Source organism: Danio rerio, chromosome 20 (assembly GCF_052040795.2).
Source record: "Danio rerio strain M-AB ecotype USA chromosome 20, GRCz13ab, whole genome shotgun sequence".
NCBI classification, from domain to species: Eukaryota; Metazoa; Chordata; class Actinopteri; order Cypriniformes; family Danionidae; genus Danio; species Danio rerio.
The window spans coordinates 3118875-3138527 of record NC_141040.1 but is presented as its reverse complement, the minus strand read 5'-3'; the positions used below and the strand labels follow the sequence as shown (position 1 = coordinate 3138527).

General features: G+C 36.3%; 1 protein-coding gene and 2 non-coding genes across 7 annotated transcripts in view; 1 reads left to right on the top strand and 2 right to left on the bottom strand.

Annotated features, from left to right (window-relative positions):
• Positions 1–2026: 2026 nt before the first annotated feature.
• On the bottom strand, positions 2027–2108 carry trnas-cga (transfer RNA serine (anticodon CGA)). Its single transcript has one exon. It is a non-coding gene; the product is annotated as a tRNA-Ser (tRNA).
• Positions 2109–2455: 347 nt separating this feature from the next.
• On the bottom strand, positions 2456–2537 carry trnas-uga (transfer RNA serine (anticodon UGA)). Its single transcript has one exon. It is a non-coding gene; the product is annotated as a tRNA-Ser (tRNA).
• Positions 2538–3927: 1390 nt separating this feature from the next.
• Positions 3928–19653, top strand: part of map3k5 (mitogen-activated protein kinase kinase kinase 5) — a 77261-nt gene continuing 61535 nt past the window's right edge. For 4 of the 5 annotated variants that reach the window (XR_015517658.1, XR_015517660.1, XR_015517659.1 and 1 more), the window contains exons 1-3: positions 3928–4937; positions 12978–13117; positions 19239–19262. Coding sequence is in view for 2 of the 5 variants with exons in the window: in XM_087296981.1 (XP_087153107.1) it covers positions 4529–4937; positions 12978–13117; positions 19239–19262 (573 nt within the window). In the remaining 3 variants the exon portion in view is untranslated. 5 annotated transcript variants of the gene reach the window in all.

Genomic DNA, 19653 nt, shown 5'->3' with positions numbered 1-19653 from the left:
ACTTTGTTCAATTGCCTGGACTGAACCGAAGTTTGTCACCCCTTGTCAACTTCTCAGATGACTGTGTCCCTCTCTGAAAAAGGGCCAATCAAAGTAGGAAAGCAAATTTTAACTTGTGCAGTAGTTGATGTTCTGTCATTCTAACCACACTGGTCTGATTGTACACTTCAGGGACCAACCAATGCTGATCACCCCAACGTGTCAAACTTAATGAAACATTTATGGAATCAACTTAAATGCAGAGGAATGCACTGTCTTTGTCAGCTTGCAGAATCATCTGAGTAACGTTTACATGGACACCAATACATGTTGGATAGTGTCGAGACAATGACATTGATCATTTTATACTGAAACTCGGTCTAAAATTCCTTTCTTGGTCTTATCCATATTTATCTTCCTTTTTTTTTTTTTTTTTTTTTTTTACATTTTTGCTTCTTTTACTTTAGCATTTGTTATTCCTTTAATCATATTTATTTATGGGTATGCCTGTGATTACCCCTCGTATATATATATATATATATATATATATATATATATATATATATATATATATATATATATATATATATATATATATATTATTTTTTTTATTTTTTTTTTTTTTTTTTTTACATCATTATTGTAACCAATTTACCTGATTTACTAGCCCTAAATTGCTCCTGTCCCAACTGCTTTTGAAATGTGCATCACAAACCACAAATGTAATTGTTTATTTTTAGAGATAAAACTATCATAAGCAATATATCAAATAACGATTGTTTTATTGTCTGCAATGTAATACAAGTCAAAGTAAATTTAGAAATCACTTTTTTATTTGCCGTTTTTATACTGTCCCAACTTTTTCTGATTTGGGGTTGTAATATAAAATGCCCTCTAATCTAGTGTAATAATTAAAAATTATAAAAAAAATAAAAATTATAATTATCTTCAACGTCCAAAGATGTCTTATCCAAACTACACTAACTACCACCTTACACTCGCATTACAACCGACCTACTGGAAGCTGATAATTTCATGCACTATATGCATATACACACCATACATGATACACTCTGAACATATTCAGACCATACATATGCACACATGATACACTCCATACATATACACACACATTATACAGTCAGCAGAGTTCGAACCTGCGCACAGCTTTTGCGCACAGTCTCCGGGAAGCAGAGACAGCACAACACTCCAATCAGACACGCTCAGCTAACTTCATGAGCACTCTTTTCTCACAAGCTGACGATCTGAATTCAAAGCTCTCGTGTTGGGCCACACCCCAAAAGACAGCCACTGAGTGATATTAAAGCATGACGAGGTCTCCGCCAAAGAGAAAGCCCCTCACCCGAACAGGGACTTGAACCCTGGACCCTCATATTAAAAGTCTGATGCTCTACCGACTGAGCTATCCGGGCTCTTGTACACACATGCGCTTGTTTGCGGAGTTGGGCCTCTGCAAGCCCCTTGCCAGATGACAACACGTTCTCATCACAGCACAGAACTGCGTCCTCTAATAAAAACTGAAGCAGTCGTCGTCCAGGAAACGGCGTTTCAAAGCTGTGCCATGCCACTGCTGAGCTGCACCATGGAACACCTTGAAGTCATGAGGTGTAACCAAAGGCATGGTCCAACAGCATGGCCAAGAGCACATTCCGTCTGGGCCTTTTGGAACTGTGCTAGCATCAGTCTTGAAAGGAGCCGTGCATAATGCAACTCTCCAGCAGCAGATGGAGCGGGGGGGAAAATGTGCTGCAAAGGGACAGCCGAATAGAACTGTGCGACTTGGTAAAAAACAATCAAATCCCAATTTTTGCCTCAATGTTGGAGCCATGCAAAATGTTGCTGTCGATTTATTGAATGTTTCTCTAGGCAACATCAGATTGTAGGTACCACAAAAAAAGCTAAATTGTGGCTAGTCGCCGGACTCGAATTAGTCAAAGTGGGATTAAACACCCAGGCCCACAACCAAACGTCGTGAAAGCCACAATTCCAATCGAAGAGAGAAAAAGACAAAAACAGCCTGCGGCTCCGTAGTCGGCAGGGTTCGAACCTGGGCGGGGAGACCCCAATGGATTTCGAGTCCATCGCCTTAACCTCTCGGCCACGACTACTCAAGGCTGCAGCCCTTTGACTTTCTTGGCTCGATGTGGGCAACACTGGACACAGCACGGCCTGGGGTAGAATCCAGTGGATGGCACGAGGTTGCAAAAAGCAGCCAACGCATCGTCTTGCAGGAACACGCCGCCGTAACCCAAATTCGAACCAGGGTTGCTGCAGCCACAACGCAGAGTACTGGCCACTATACGATCACGGCACACCACTGGCTCACTGCTTGGCACTGCAGCTGCCTGGACATCAAGGGACACTGGCTTGTTTGCGAGATGCAGAGAAGGACAGCATTTCCTTTAGGGAGAAATGAGCTAAAAGGACTAGTCCACGTCATGGAAGCGCCAACCAACGTAGTCGGCAGGGTTTGAACCTGCGCAGGGAGACCCCAATGGATTTCAAGTCCATCGCCTTAACCTCTCGGCCACGACTACACACTTTTTTGTTGGTGTGGATGAACACTGAGTACACTGTTTTTGTGAGAAAAATACAGTAAAATATATTTGGTATTTGTGTGTTTTGTATAAAAACAAAATTCTAAAATATTTTACAATGAATGCACTTCTATAGGCCAATGCATGTCTGTAGTAAGTGTAACACTGTCATTATGATGAACGAAGAAGAAGTGGTCATAGTGTTTTACATTAAGCACATCCGTGTTCAATCATTCAAAAGTGATCTTATAAATGTCTATTGATGAGATGGTTTGTGTGTGTCATATGCAAACAAAATACCTATTTTGAGAAGAAATCACATTGTTTTGAACGTAGAGTTTCATTTTGCAGAAGAATTGAAGAGTTTTGCCCAATGTGTGTGTGTTTTGTGATTTGTGTGTAGAGTTCTGACAATATGAGACATGCTTTCAGAAAATGTGTGTAAGCAATCAGAAAAACTGTAAAAAAAAAAAACAACAACATGGGTGGGCAGTAAGCCAGTTATAAACCAGATGAGCTCTGAGTTTTGAGGGTTTTTTTTGAGTTGGTATGCAAAGTAGGGCAAGTGACTTTACAATTTTGACAGACAGTGTGTTACTAGTGAAAACAAGAGATTTTCTGCATGATAATTGTACAAAATGTAGAGAATTGTGTGTAGTGTTTTGAAAAAAAAGTGTGTTTTAAACCTGCAATTTGAGTGTAAGCAGGAATTGTGCTTATAGTTTAGCAGAATTGGTTTAGGGGTTTGGTGCATCAGTTATTACATGTTGTAGTCATTGTGTCTGAAGTAGGCCTACAAGTAATTGTGTGTAAACAATTAGAAAAAACTGTAAATGTATACTGAAAAAACTGTTATATCCATTGTAAAAAAAACTGTAATGAACTCGGTTTATAGAGTAGTTTACTGCAAAACACACTGTGTATAGTAAAATAATAACTGTATTGCATAACTTTACCTGGACGTATTGGTGACGGAGTTCTTTGATGCGCTCGCTGTTCCTTTCAAAAACCTCGAGTCCTCTTTTAGAACACACAGTATGATGATTTGAATGAAAAAACCTCAACACATGAGTGTGGTTTCTAAATGGGAATCAGCTGTAATATGTATATATGCGTATGTATGTATGTATGTAGATAAATATGGAATAAAATACAGGGAGTATATTTGTGTTTCACAATATGATCAGCTGTTCATTTTGACTTAAGCCTATATACGTTCTGTGTTATACATTAAAAATTAAATAAAATAAATGAATGAAATGAAAATAAAGTAAGCCGAACTAGTAAACGTCAAGTTACGTGTTTAATATTCATAAGCTTTTCCTTTAATCGGATTGGTCGGCTGGCTTCCTCCAAGTCGCAAGTCAAGCGTGTTGCTCCGCCCCCGAGCGTGAGTTCTGAAGATAATAATAGAAACAGGGCAGGGTCCAAATGAACGCACTTCAGCCGCGAGCGAGCGAGCGATTTCACAACAAACACAAGTGACATAAACAGGAACGACAAGACCGAGAAAACCCAATGTTAATGTCTAGCGGGGAAACGGCTCGGTGTGATGCAGGCGGCGATCAACAGGACCGACCGCGTTAACGTACTTAGCAAGCTAGCAGTTGCTGGCGCTCCGGAATACGGGTCAAGTTTATCAAATAAGTTTCGCGAAGGCTTCAGTTTGAGGACGTCAGTGTGTTTGCAGGAGTGAGAGATATCAGTCATTTGCGTCGTGACCAGCATGTCCGTCAACAGTCCTTGATCGCTGCTGTTGTTTCGAGTTTTTATTTCAGTTCAGGACTCTTTATGCTGCTGAGCGGATTTCTTTGAGTTTGATCTAGAACTATTGATCGATAATCCTAAATTGTTAGATCTGATGACGTAATGTCATTGTCATTACTATTTTGATGCCTGTCGTGGTGCGGGCACGAGTGCCAGCTATGGAGTGTGGCGGTTAATTAACGTTAGCAGCTACTGCTGAGTGTCGCTTCACCAACTGATGAAAGATGAATTCAGATCTGGAGGCCATTTCTCTGTCTGTGCCCTCTCTCAGCCAGCCCCTGGAGATGATGATGGTGATGATGGGAGGCAGTGATGGAGAATCCAGTGCTGGGAATAATTCTAGTGCTGGGGCTTTCTGGCAGGACCCCTCCAACTGTAAGAGTGCCAACCCCGGGCTGATCAGCTTGCCCTCGGACGGGGTCGCACTGCTGACCCCGGGGAAATGCAAGAGCCGAGCCGTGACAGTGGCTTATGTGAGGAACTCCGAGACCAGCCAGCCTTCAAGCCCGGAGAACATGGCACTACAGTGTCTGAAGGATGCCTGCGACATTGTGGGCTGTAAGCTAGATGTGGTGCCCTTTGGGAAGCTGGACTTTGGCGAAACATCAGTTCTTGATCACTTTTATAACGCAGGTAGGTCTAATGACTGAATAGGGGTCCCACTTTATATTAAGTGGCCTTAACTACTATGTAGTTACATACAAACAAATCAGTAAATACGATGTACTCACTGTCTTCATAGTGTATAGAGAAACACTAAGGGTTTCTCTATACACTATAAGGGTTACTTAGGGTTAGAGACAGGTTTGGTAGGTTTAAGGTGTAGGGGATGATCAACAGTGTAAAGAAATTAGCAGATGTAATTACATGCAGGCACAAGTACAATGTTTACACATGTATTTACACAATAAGTACATTGTAACAAATGGTTAATTACAGTGTAAGTATATAATCTAGCTAAAACTACTCAATATAAAGTGGGACCTAAATATTTGACTGGTCATGCATGTCGTAAAGTCCAATAAGTTTCTTTAAAAAAAGAAAAGAGATTTAAACATCTTCTGTAGGCTTTCCATTGGTGCACAGGATGGTTAAGATCGGACAGTATTTGGCCAAGATACAAGTATTTAAAAATCTGCAATTTGAGTGTTTAATAGATGTAAATATTGAGAACATCACCTTTAAAGCAGTCTAAGAGAAGTGCTTAGCAATTCATGTTTCTACTGGAAAGTTGAGTTTTGGTGTATTTATATTTCATGGAACATGATCTTTACATCATATTCTAGTTTTAGTTGCATAAAAGAAACTGCAATAATTATGCAACACAACACTGTTTCTGTGCTCCAGGGTCACTTACATTGTGTGTTATATGTTTGGGATACGTAGCTTCCTACATGGAAAAAAAAACTATAATAAGTTATAGCAAATACTAGTGTATGTTGTATTATTTTGTATATATTTTAGTGCTGCGTGCAACTCTTTTTAATAAATACTACAACATACTTTAGGTTTAAATATAGTGCACTGATAAACTATATTACATACTTTATTATACTTTAGTTTTTTACTACAGTAAATTGTGGTGTATTGTAGTACATAGGAGGAAGGACGAAAGTAAAAAAAAAAAAGTGATTCATACAGAAATATTTTTGCTGAACTAAGTGTCAATATCAGGTGGTATTTTGGCTTTCCTTTTGTTTATATTAAAGCTACCTGACTATGACCTTGTCAATATGTTGAATGCAAACTTACTGTGTACTGTATCTGGGCGAAAAATATTAAATTGCAATTTTAAATTTCATTTCACACTAATATTTACCGTAAATGACTAGTATTTCATGTGGGTTTTGCCGTTTATTGGAAGGTTTCTTTCTTTTGTTCTTCTTTGGATTCAGACACTTTTCCACCTGGAACGTTTTCCAGTAAAGTTCACAGAATGAAGTGGTGTGTGATGGTATCGCTCACCCACATACACACAATCCATGGTGGAGTGCAGTTTCTGTAACCTCTTTTCCATGAGGAATGACCGGCATTTAAAGGCATTTAAACTGGGGCTGTGTGGAATTTAAGGCAACCGACCACACTGAATCTGTACACGGAGAAGTGATTTTTTAGCCCTTTATTAAGCCTGTTTATTTAATTCGGTGTGTAAATGTTTTTATATTGATGTCAGTAACATTGCTAACCGGATGCTAATTCATGCTAATAAGCTAATTCTATCTCAAATTAAACAAGCTACATTCAACAGACTTTCTCAAGACACCATGAAGTTTGTCTTTAAACTTTAAAATCTAGTTTCAGTAATAGGCATGGGATGATAACCGTGTTTAAGGTATTTAGGGTTTGGAAAAGTCAAGGTTTTAAAACCATCAAAATTTTCTGCTATACCGTTCCTAAGGTATGTGTAAGAGATTTTTTATTTACTTTTTTTTTTTTTTAGTTTTTTTAAAACTACAGTTTTACTACAGCAGAAAAGGTCTCCATTGTGGAGGATAGTAGTTGATGAAATACGGTTATTTTCTGTAAATTTAAACAGTCCTAGAAAACTTCGTATTTTACAGTAAATTCCCGGCAACCATTGCCGCTGTTTTTCTGTAAATTTAACAGATTTTTTAACAGTGTGAATAAATGAAAGCTAAATTGTAAATGTTGTGTTGATTGAACTAAACAACATTACATTACCTTTATGTAACTAACTTAAGTTCAGTAAAATAAATATTCTTTCTTTAAGGTAACTTAACTCGGTTACATGGAACCTGTTGACATAAAGTTCATTAAAGCCAACATATAATTTTTTTGAGTGAAAGATGCCGTTTTATATTGGAAAATAATCTGTTTTTGAAACAGATTAAGACAGCAGAAGTCATTAATTTATTTGAATTATTTAGCCTGACACGTTTAGTGCTCCAAAATATTTTAAATGATACCCAAATTAAAATATATTGTGTACAAAAGGGAAAAGGGTTTTGTTTTCTACTCCAGACTTTTAAAAGCAATATATTTTAGAGCAGCTATCTCAATACCGTAATATCGTGAAACAGTGATATTTATATCCAAGGTTATCATACCGTCAGAATCTTATACCGGCCCATGCCTATTTACTTATTGATTGATATGCAGTTGTTTGCATGATTTATTTATTATTGAATGTGAGGCTTGATTTGTTTACCAAACAAGTGGATCTGTTTTGCATTGTAAAATTAAAATAAAGGATTTTTATTTTTTTATTTAATGTTTTAATGTTCTAGTTACTATGCTTCACTAATCATTCCACTTAAATCGGCATATTGTTTTACAAAATTGTACACAGAAAAAGTACAAAATATTCTCAGATTCTGTTGGGCCCTGATAGCATTGTAAATAATGCAACATGCAATACAATATTTAAAAAAAAAGTCATGTTATTTAATGGAAAAGAAAGCCTCACTTCAACTTCTGAAAGCAAACAGCCATGCTTTGCTGTTGCATAAAACAAATAATTTCTAACAATGTAAACTAAATAAATAACTAAAATAAGTATCAAAACACAAACTGTTCCTGAAAGAGGGTCTACAAGCATGTCTACTTTGCTTTGTTTGAGAGATGTATAGTTGAAGTTAGAATTATTCGCCCCCCCCCACTTTTTTTCTTCTCCAATTTCTGTTGAACGGAGATTTTTTTCAGCACATTTATAAACATAATAGTTTTAACTCATTTCTATTAACTGATTTATTTTATCTTTGCCATGATGACAGTAAATAATATTTGACTAAATATTTTTAAGATACTAATATTCAGATTAAAGTGACATTTAAAGGCTTAACTAGGTTAATTAGGGTAACTAGGCAGGTTAGGGTAATTAGGCAAGTTATTGTATAACGATGGTTTGTTCTGTAGACTAGCAAAAAATATATATGCTGGGGGATTAATCAATCAATATTGACATTCAGAACCAATAATCGATCAAATTTTTCTTGGTCAATTTTTTCCAATTACTTTCCCTTCTGTTTGTGCAGTCACATGACCACGCTATTCAGATTTTATGTACAAAAAATTATTTACAGAAAAATCTATGCACACGTCACGACAACATGTAACACAAGCTTTGTGATTGGCTGAATTGATAGAGGTGACGAGGATGGGTGGCGCGGAGAGCCGCATATTAGACAATTTGTGTTTTCATTTCAGTTGTTTAGTGTTGATGTTCATTAAATATTCATAGATGGTGAATAGTGTGTGTTTATAAGTAATGCACACATTCAAACATCCCTCACTCTAAAATGTGAGCTAGGGCAGGGCGGTTATTCGAAAAGTAATCAGAATTGACATTCAGAATTTAAATTTTTCCAATTACTTCCCCTGCTGTGTGTGGAGTCACGTGACCCCGTGTTTTAGGCAATGTGTGAGCCGCATCTTAGGCAATGTGTAAGACACTCTTTTATCTCTGACATTTTAACCAACACTTGCACCAGTTTTGAACATTTTCACCAGACACTTTCTTACAGTCACTCAAGATCACAAAAAACAAATCAATAAAGGCATTGTGCATTTATGAAGCAAGTTTCACACGGGTGAGTGGGCTTGACAAACCACCTGTAGAAACACTCTTCTCATTCTAACCCCCAACTCTAGCACTTAATTCTCTTAACAGTTCCTTTATATAATTAGCACGTCTTGTGTGCATTGCCTCCTCTTCTTGTATTGCTGAATGCCTCTTCAATTGTAAGTCTCTTCGGACAAATGACTCAATGTAATCATGTTATCAGTATTTGGCTGCAACGCTCTAGAATAATTTGTCATTGTAGATGTTTCCCAGTGTTGGGAAAAGTGAAAGGGCCTCCACTGAATAAGACATATGAAAGAGTAATTGATGGTTCATTCCGCTGTGATGACCCCTGATAAATCAGGCACTAAGCCAAATGATAGTGAGTGAGTGTTTATAAATGCTCAGATTTAGATTGAAATCATTTTAAGTATTATAACCATAACCTGTGACGCAGTAGTGCAGTAGGTAGTGCTGTCGCCTCACAGCAAGAAGGTCGCTGGTTCGAGCCTTGGCTGGGTCAGTTAGCGTTTCTGTGTGGAGTTTGCATGTTCTCCCTGCGTTTGCGTGGGTTTCCTCCGGGTTCTCCGGTTTCCCCCACAGTCCAAAGACATGCGGTACAGGTGAATTGGGTAGGCTAAATTGTCCGTGGTGTATGAGTGTGAATGAGTGTGTGTGTGGATGTTTCTCAGAGATGGGTTGTGGCTGGAAGGGCATCCACTGCGTAAAAATGTACTGGTTAAGTTGTCGGTTCATTGCACTGTGGCGACCCTGGCTTAATAAAAGTACTAAGCCGAAAAGAAAATGAATGAATAAATTATACGCATAACAAAAATGGCACGTTTAAAAAGACATTCTGCAAAATGATGTGCTTTTGTTATTGTTCTACTATTTATATATTGCTTTTCTGCAGTAGTTTGTCTTGATGACTGCATTTTCAATACAGTTGTGCCTGAAGGTTTTATCCATAGATCAAACATGGGATGTTTTGAATACTTTTAGCATTTTTGCAAGGTTTAAACCTGTTTTATCAGTAGGAGAGCTTTTGTACTTCTGGACTCTGGGAGTTTTTGAAGGAGAGTTTGTAGTGGAATGCAGTCTTATCAAAGGGTTGTTTTGTATCTGATTACAAGGAAGCATGAAATCCCCTCCTGTGTAATGAAGTCTCTTTTTGTTATTTGTATGTGAAAAGCCATGCGGTGATTTAGATTTGCGCTGGTTGAGCAGTTTGGCTTGTGGTGTACCATCAACAGGGTTTACAGAGACTGCACACAAACAATACACAATGGGTAAAAAAAAAAGTAGAGCCTGTCCACATTCAGAGTATTTATTAGGTGAAAGTCTGAAGTGTACATCCTGTGGAAGCTTTAAGAGACCATGAGGCAATGACAGCAAAGTGGCACAACTAATGCAGATTGTTTTTTTTTATCATTACATTATGATAAGATTAACTATGATATTGAAACCACCCTCACCTGCACTCATTGAATATCTTGTTAGTTTTAAGTAAGAAATGAATATCAGATGTGAATGAAACCACTTGATCCACAGCAGCCAATGACTGTTTAATAGGGCTAAGTGCACCATTCACAACGAGAATGTTTGATCTCTGGTAGAACTTAAAAACGCACAGCCACAGACATCAACAAATAGTCTTTGAATCTCAATAATGGTGACAAACAATAAATAAAAATCTAATAAAAAAACAACTTAGAACAAAACAAAACAATCTACTGAAATATTACCTACCAAAAACAACATAAAATAAAGGAAAAGAAGATTGTAAGAACTTTAAGCTGCATAATATATTCATGCTGCAATGCATGCTGGGATTGTTGTACTATGCTGGAACCCAGCATGCATTGCAGCATGAATGAATTAAGCAGCTTTTTTTGGCAACCATGGTTGAGGTTCACATCCTGATTCTTGATGTGTCATGATGTGCAGCTGGAGATCTCAAGGTTTTGCCCATGAATATAATTAAATTAATTTCTTATTAATTCCTTTATATTTGTTTGTTGAATCTTCATGGGAAGCTGTAACATATCCCAAACAATATCAAATAAAAGTATTTTCTATGTTTTAACTTATAAAATACTAGAAGTGATATCCGTAACGATTAGGTTCACACAGTATATTTTGTCATTGCCTTTCTTGCTATTAAGAGTTTCAGAAACACAGTTATAACAGCCAGAGAAACATTAAGATAGAAACGTAAAGGTTCAAGAGCTCAACTAAAGCAGCCTCTGATCTCCATGATGGTGAGGTCAAATAAAATATTTTCAATAAAAATGTCTGTAGTGCCTGTAGATTTATTTCTTGTTCTTTCCTTCAGTGATTGTGCTTGTTAACAGCAGGTGTTCATCATGCAGTCATTGTGGTCATTCACTCTGTCTAGTGGACTAAACTAGTTGACTTAAGCTACGGTCACACTAGAGTTTGAGCATGCGATATTCTGTTATGCGGCGCTGCGAAAAGGGGCAGGATTAAACAAGCTTATTATACATTTAAAAAAGCGAGCGATTGCTCCATGTTTTCAATTTCTATCCAGAGATGACATGTTTTGATCCTCGACTGTTCTCACGCAGTCAAGTGATGCGATTTCGCAGGTCAGAGTTCACCAACTTGCGAAACTTGACGCATGACCGGTTTCGCATGCGTTTCCGGTCTGACGCATTCGCGTGCGTATGAATGGAAGTCTATGGGAGGAAAAGCCCAGTGTGACCGCAGCTTAATTTACGGACCACTGAATGAGGGTGTATAGAGAGATTTCAGACACTCTGATTAGTTTCTCGAAAACAGTTAGGTTAGATCTGTCACAGTTATTTTCCGTATTTTGTACAGAAATGAGCTGTAAATCATTTAACAGGTATTCACTGTAGATTGTACAGACTTTTACTGTTAAAATCACGGACATTTTTTACAGTGTCTTTTCAGCACTGTTCAATTTGAATAAATACATTTAGCTACTAATTTTCTGATTTTTGCATTTTCTCTTTATGCGTATGTGTGTTTTTGATATTGTGATATACAGTTGAAGTCAGAATTATTAGCCCCCCTGAATTTTTAGACCGCTTGTTTATTTTTTCCCGAATTTCTGTTTAACGGAGAGCAAATTTTTTTAACATATTTCTAAACATAATAGTTTTAATAACTCATCTCTAATAACTGATTTATTTTATCTTTGCCATGATGTCATTAAATAATATTTTACTAGATATTTTTCAAGACACTTCTATACAGCTTAAAGTGACATTTAAAGGTTTAACTAGGTTAATTAGGTTAACTAGGCAGGTTAGGGTAATTAGGCAAGTTATTGTATAACAGTGGTTTGTTTTGTAGATTATCGAGAAAAAATATTGCTTAAAGGGGATAATAATTTAGTCCCTAAAATTGTGTTTAAAAAATTTAAAACTGTTTTTTCTAGCCGAAATAAAACAAATAAGACTTTCTCCAGAAGAAAAAATATTATCAGACATACTGTGAAAATTTCCTTGCTCTGTTAAACATCATTAGGAAAATATTTAAAAAAGAAGAAAAAAAATTGAAGGGGGCTAATAATTCTGACTTCAACTGTAGGTCTTGAAATTAATACTTAATGGTCTTAAAAGGTCTTAAAAAGTCTTAAATCTGACATTATGATGTCTGCAGAAACCCTGGTTAAGGTACATTAGAGCTAGAAATGGCAAAGAGATCAGATTCCGGGGCGTTCATACACTTTTTCACCTGGCCTTGTGCTCAGGGATGTATGCTGCTTTGCTCAGTCTCTGTGTTGTGTCTGTTTCCTTTGGGTTAACTGAAACAACAGCTCAGACACAGATGCATGCAGACGGAGGAACTGACTTCCTGCTGCTGATATTTAAATGCACTGAACTCAACTGTAGGGACAGGCCCGATTGAAAATAAACCACGCAAACAAACACTATCTGCACATCTATCTGTTCATCTTTCTGTATATCTATCTGTGTGTCAGGTCTGGGTAAAAACATTTCACTTTTTTTTTTTTTTAGAAATAGCCGGTGTGCTTGAAATGCTGGGATAGTTTTTATTAGTAAATAAATGAGATATTTTTGGAGCTTTGGTGTTGTCACCTCTTCATATATCATTTTAAAAGCATGTAATAAAGATGTGACCTCTATCTCTGTTCACAGATATTGCAGTGGTTGAATTGACGGATGCATTTCGGCAGCCCTCCCTCTTCTATCATTTGGGTGTGAGAGAGAGTTTCTGCATGGTCAACAACATCATCCTTTACTGTGATCACAACTCGGACTCGCTGCAGTCTCTCCAGGTCAGATGCTCTTTTATTTCAGCATCACTAAATTCAGGAGCTGCTACACAACAGGTTCAACTAAAGGCCTCTTATCTTTGATAGTCTACCAGACTGAAGATTAAAAACATTGTAGAGATGTGAAATGAAAATGTCCTGTTAAATTGCAGGTCATCCAAGATGGAGGTGGCTTTTCTTTTCAGTAGAACATTCAAGAAGATTTTGAACTGAATCCATGCTCCTTGGGGATTCTTACATAGGCGGTTTAATGGTTTTTAGATGAAAAATAAACACATACAAAGGAGTCCCTGCCATTAGATGAATCATTAGATCATTGGATTGAAATATTAAATGTTTTCCTGCAGAAAGAAAGTCACATCATCTTGGATGACCTGTGCGCGATTCAACTAACAGGACATTTTCATTTTTGGGTGAACTTTCCCTTTAACTATATTTTTGTTATTACTGTTATACCAAATTTAAGTCAGGAAAACTTTGAAATGACAAATACACACAAATAAGTACATAAAAGACATGATGAAGAGAATGTAGTGCTCACCAAGAACCTCATCTAATCCAAGTTTTTGGCCAAATGCATCTTGAATTTTAGGTTTCTATAGTTGTATAACAGAGCAAGGGAAAAAAATCACATGATTTCCAGTTCTATTTGTCTTATAAAATCCTAAAAATCTAAAATTTGGATTGAAAAATGTACATTTAAAAACTGCTTTGTTAGCCGCTGTACATACTGTACAGTTGAAGTCAGAATTATTGCGCCTCGCTTACACACTGCTTAATACGCACAAGAGAGCAATAGGCAAATATCTTTACATATAAAAAATTGTAATATTAAGGATATATATATATATATATATATATATATATATATATATATATATATATATATATATATATATATATATAATATAATAAGAATAGATAAAGGATATAAATATAAAGGATTTAAATATTACAAAACATTTTATTTTCTAGCCTACATAAATATGAAAAACCACTGCTTTTATGTCTTCTTCATCTCAATCCTTTTAGACCATGCACCACGGCGCAAAGCGGATTTTTCCGTCCTTTAATTAGCAAAAATGCGTTCTGAAACGCCCTGAAAGCGTTTGCGTCCTGCGTTTTGCGCTCTGCGCATGGACCATCAAAATAGAGCCCATAAGGTTCTATCTGACATTTTTGTCAAAATTGAGTTATTGGCATATTCTTATTAAATGACGACTTATTTACATTATGGGATGTTTGTTTTATAAGTTGTTTACATTTTAAGACTTTTTATTTAAAAAAAACAAAAACGGTTTATACAAAGACCAACTCTAGCTTGGCTCTGTAAGTTTCTTTTTGTGAGCCAATCAGCATTTTTAATGCATGCACGAGGACCAATCAGGATCAGCTTTTTTTGACATCTCGCTGGACTGCTCCATTGACAGCAGGACAGACCAGAAAGAGCACAAATTCAGAGCCGGCTAAATAATGCCGCACCACACAAAATTGAGACGTGTGTAAATGTGATGATGTAGAAGCATTGTTTTGATATTGAACTGACATATTATGTTTTACATTGTTGAAAAAGAAACAAATCTTTAAAAATGTAGATATTTAACGTGAAATATTTTTATTTGTGTATGTATGGTAAGTAAAACTCTTTTCAGTGTTTATTAAACTCATTTTCTCATTGTCTGTTTTCTTTTAAAGCCTTGAAGGGCAAATACTTAATTTAATTCATGGGGTTTTATTCATATAATTCAATAAATATAATTTAATAAGTTATAAAAAGCATACATTTTAATAAATATTAACATATTAATTAGATCAAATCAACAAATGCACTGCACAAAATATTTAGCACAGCCTTGAATGCTTAATTTGAACAAGAAAATTGTCAAGAATATTGTCAATATTCATTTATTCATTCATTCATTTTCTTGTCGGCTTAGTTTCTTTATTAATCCGGGGTTGCCACAGTGGAATGAACCATCAACTTATCCAGCAAGTTTTTACGCAGCGGATGCCCTTCCAGCTGCAACCAATCTCTGGGAAACATCCGCACACACATACACACACACACACACACACACACACACACACACACACACACACACACACACTCATACACTATGGACAATTTAGCCTACCCAATTCACCTGTACCGCATGTCTTTGGACTGTGGGGGAAACCGGAGCACCCGGAGGAAACCCACGCGAACGCAGGGAGAACATGCAAACTCCACACAGAAACGCCAACTGACTTAAATACTTAATTCATGGGGCATATAATTCAATAAATATAATTGAATAGTTCATAAAAAGCATACAATTTAATAAATATCAAGACATTAATTAGATCAAATCAACATTTGCACTGGACAAAATGTTTAGCATAGCCTTGAATGCTTAATTTGAACAAGAATTTTATCAATTTAATTATTTTAAATGTATAAACATTTTAATTAAATGTTGAATTTAGTCCGTTGGAGAAATGCTTGTAATCTAGTGAGCAAATCTCTGCTCACGCTGCTGTAGGATTGATGCTTACTATTAATACTAGTTGCATAATAGTTTGCAGCGCATCACTTTAATCACAGTGATCTCCTGTAAAATGTATTGTAGGCAGGCATTATTGTCATGGAGATCCTCCTGGCTGGGTCAAACACCTCTATTATTGCTTTACATTACGAAATGGAATTACGCCAGGCGAGCGGGGAGTGAATTACATAATGTCAGATATGTTTAGAAGAACTCTTTAATGCAGTGAGCTTGTTGCCAGGCAGAAATTTAGAGGAGGATACTGAAGTATTTAAAGTGATGCAATCTTGCTTTTGGTTAGTATCAATACTGGTTTTGCTCTCTCGCACTCTCTGTTCTCACCAGCAGAGAGATGAATACGTCATAATAATACTATGTTTTTAACACTTTTGTGTTAATCAGAAAATAACATGAGTTTGCACATTTATTTTAGAACTTATTAGCCTTTAGATTTGAGGGCTGCTGATGTAAGCATTATATGTTTTAGCTAGCGTTTCCCCCTTTTTACTTCATTCACATTCTTTTAATGTTGTGGAATTTGTTCCCCATGGTATCAAATATCGATATTTTTCAAGGTATCGTATCGAAGTTAGAAATTGCAGTATTGTGACAGCACCAAGATGGAGCTTGGCAAATGCACACAGATGTTTAAAATAGCTTTGTGCATAATTCATACACACATTGTATATTCTTTATTTTACTTGATAGCATTTCAGGAAGCACACCACTACACTTCAGGAAACACTGTGCTGATAAACCTTTCAACAGTAGTATGTTAGGAAGAAATGTTCATACGTCAAAATAGGTGCATTGTGCTTTTAACAGTTCAATTAAATGTGTTGAGAAAGGTGTTAAAAGCCACAGTCATTGCTTCGCTCTGTTATAGTCACTGGAAGTGGAAGGTCAAGTTGAGCACTGCAGACTACAAAGCAGCACTCTTATATTAAACTGAAACCAAAACTACACAAAATATAATATATTCAAATGAACTTAAATAAAAATCTATGCAGGCATATAAATGTTACATAAACAGCAGAATTACCTTTGTTAAATAAAAAATAAATAGGAAGAAATGTTTTTTAAACATTTAAACTCTTTGGGCTCTATTTTGACGGTCCATGCGCAAAACGTAGGGCGCAAACGCTTTCAGGTCAGAACGCGTTTTTGCTAATTTAAGGACGGGAAAATCCGCTTTGTGCCGTGGCGCATGGTCTAAAAGGGTTGAGTTTATTTTCTTAATGAGTTATAGGTGTGTTTTGAGAATAAAACAATTAGAGTCTAATCTCCCATTACCTTTAAGAGCCAGCTGCGTCGCGCCAAGAGCGCATTCACTATTTACAGGACGCAAAGTAAGTCTGAGTGGAAAAAATGAGCATTTCACTAGCAAACAGAAAAAAACAGAAAACTGTTAAACAGAGCATCTACTGCATGAGAATGAGAGATAATGGATCTACTTTCACTTTCGCTCTTGGATAGGGAAACCTTTACGCACAGACATCAATTAGTCTATAAATAAATACTTTTGTTTGTTAAGCGCAAATATTCATTTCAAAACTATTTCTAAATTCAGTTCTAATTTCCAGCAAACGAATAAATGAACAATAATAGCGAAGTGTGCTCAAAAACCTGAGTTATATCCTAAAACACATGCTGTGCCCCATATGGTCTAAAACCCGCAGGTGGGCAAATCTAAGCTTGTTTTTAATAAAACAAATATAAATATGGATATAATAAATAATACTGCTGATAATAATAACATTATACAAAAGCAAATTGTTATGAATGAACTGAAAAAGCCTCCCGAGATGAAGAAGACATAAAAGCAGTGATTTTTCATATTTATGTAGGCTGGAAAATAATATGTTTTTGTAATATTTTAATGCTTTATATTTATATTCTATATCTATTCTTATTATATCCTATATATATATCCTTAATATTTAACATTTTTCATATGTAAAGATATTTGCCTATTGCTCTCTTGTGTGTATTAAGCAGTGTGTAAGCGAGGTGCAACTCTGCGCTGGAGTTTAGACCGGGTTAGTTTTGGTCTAATGAAAAATCTAATATAATTTCTCAAACTAGCAACGCGCCAGCGGTCCGCTTTCCTTTTTATGAGCGCTAATGCATTTGCTATTTAAACAGCGTAACGCAACGCCTCAAAACGACTTTTGCGCCAAGCTGAAACTACCAAAAGACTATTGCGCCGCGCCTTGCGCACACTACGCTGGGTGTATGATAGGGCCCTTAAAGGGACAGTTCAGCCAAAAAAAAATATTCTGTCATTATTTTCATCAACCTTGACTTTTTCCAAACCAGTTTGAATTTTTTTTCTTTAACACAAAAGAAGATATTTTGAAGAATGCTGTTACAATACAACAGTTACAGTACTCAGTTATGCAAAAATCAGAGTACCCACGGGGTCTTAAAAGCATTGAAAAAGTATTAACTTTGATCATCTCAAATTAAGGTTTTAATAGTCTTGAATTATTATACAAAGTCTTGGATTTCGTTTCTTTTTCCATCAGTAATAAAGAAATTTCTACATTTGAAGCATTGCCAGCACAGCCAAGGAACATCCTATCTTACTGTGGCTCAACACCACTCTTACACATCGAATGAGAACATTACAGAGGTTTTCAAAACCATGTTTCCTGACTCTGAGGTTGCAGTTACATTCTTGTGTGGAAGCCACAGTACTGCATATACTACTAAATTGGGATTGTCTTCTTTCATAACCAAAGAACTGACTACCCAGGTCAATAAGGCCAGCGGGTTTGTGGTCATGTTTGACCATCAGTTGGATCTTCATATTTGCTACTGGCTAGACGACCACATTGTTGCGTATGTATTAAATATAACTGATAATTTAGATAAAATGTTTTATTTAATTCAAGTAGTCCACTGATACATAATTGTTTTGTTTTTAGGGTTCAAACTTTACAGATTTGACCCTTTTCCATTCATACTTCTGTCAGAATGTGTACGGCGTTGGCATTGAATTTAATTTGAAATGGTATTCAAAAGGTCTTAAAAAGCCTTGAATTTTTATTTGGAGGATCCTGGGGTACCCTGAAAAATAACACCAATGCATATAGAAACTGAACATGTTTAGTGTTTCTAATATCATGTAAATAAACATGAATGTGATTGTTTAAAAGGGGACCTGTTATGTAAAATAACCCTCTGATGTCCCTAGAGTGTGTGTGTAAAGTTTCAGCTTAAAATACCCCACACATCATTTTTTCCAAAACTCTTTGAAACGGCCTCTTTTAGGCTTTGATCCTAATTGTGGCGTTTTGGTGACTGTCGCTTTAAATTCAAATTTGATTGTGCTCTTTTCAAAAGAAGGCGGAGCTACAAATATCAGCATTGTGACAGATTTAAAAACAAGACTATGCTAATGAGGAAAAAATGGTTACTAGTGGGCGGCGCTTTCCCCCTCTGATGACACATACAAAGGGAGAATGTCAATCAAAGTGTTTCTACAGACTGTTTTGATCAAGTCTGATTATAAAAGAATTTAAATTTAAAAGAATGAATCCTGTCAGAAGTGGTCACACCTGAACTCAGTCTTGTCTGATGTTTTTCATTTACAGGATTTGATTTGTCAGAAGAATATGGTAAGTGTCTTCACTCACTCTCTGCTCAATTGCTGTTCTTTTCCAAAACATTTGCCTCTTTTCTTCATTTTGTGCTGTTACTCGTTTATTATTGAATGCAGACCTGAAAGGTATTTCTCTTTGACCATTCTTAGGGTTTGGTTATGTTGGGAGATGTGCAGTTTTAAGGATTATAATTTTTGGGAGTTTGTGATATTCTGATAGCTTCTGAAATGTACTATACAGTGAGACCAGGAACCTAAACGGCTGTCAAATAAGATGTAAAGAACATATGAAGAGTTCATCTGCAGAAACCTCTTAATTGCTGTCTGAATTTTCCATCCAAAATGGACATTATTCTCATTCCCCTTTGTTTATGTTGAGATATTTCACTTTAAAGACCAGGAAAGTG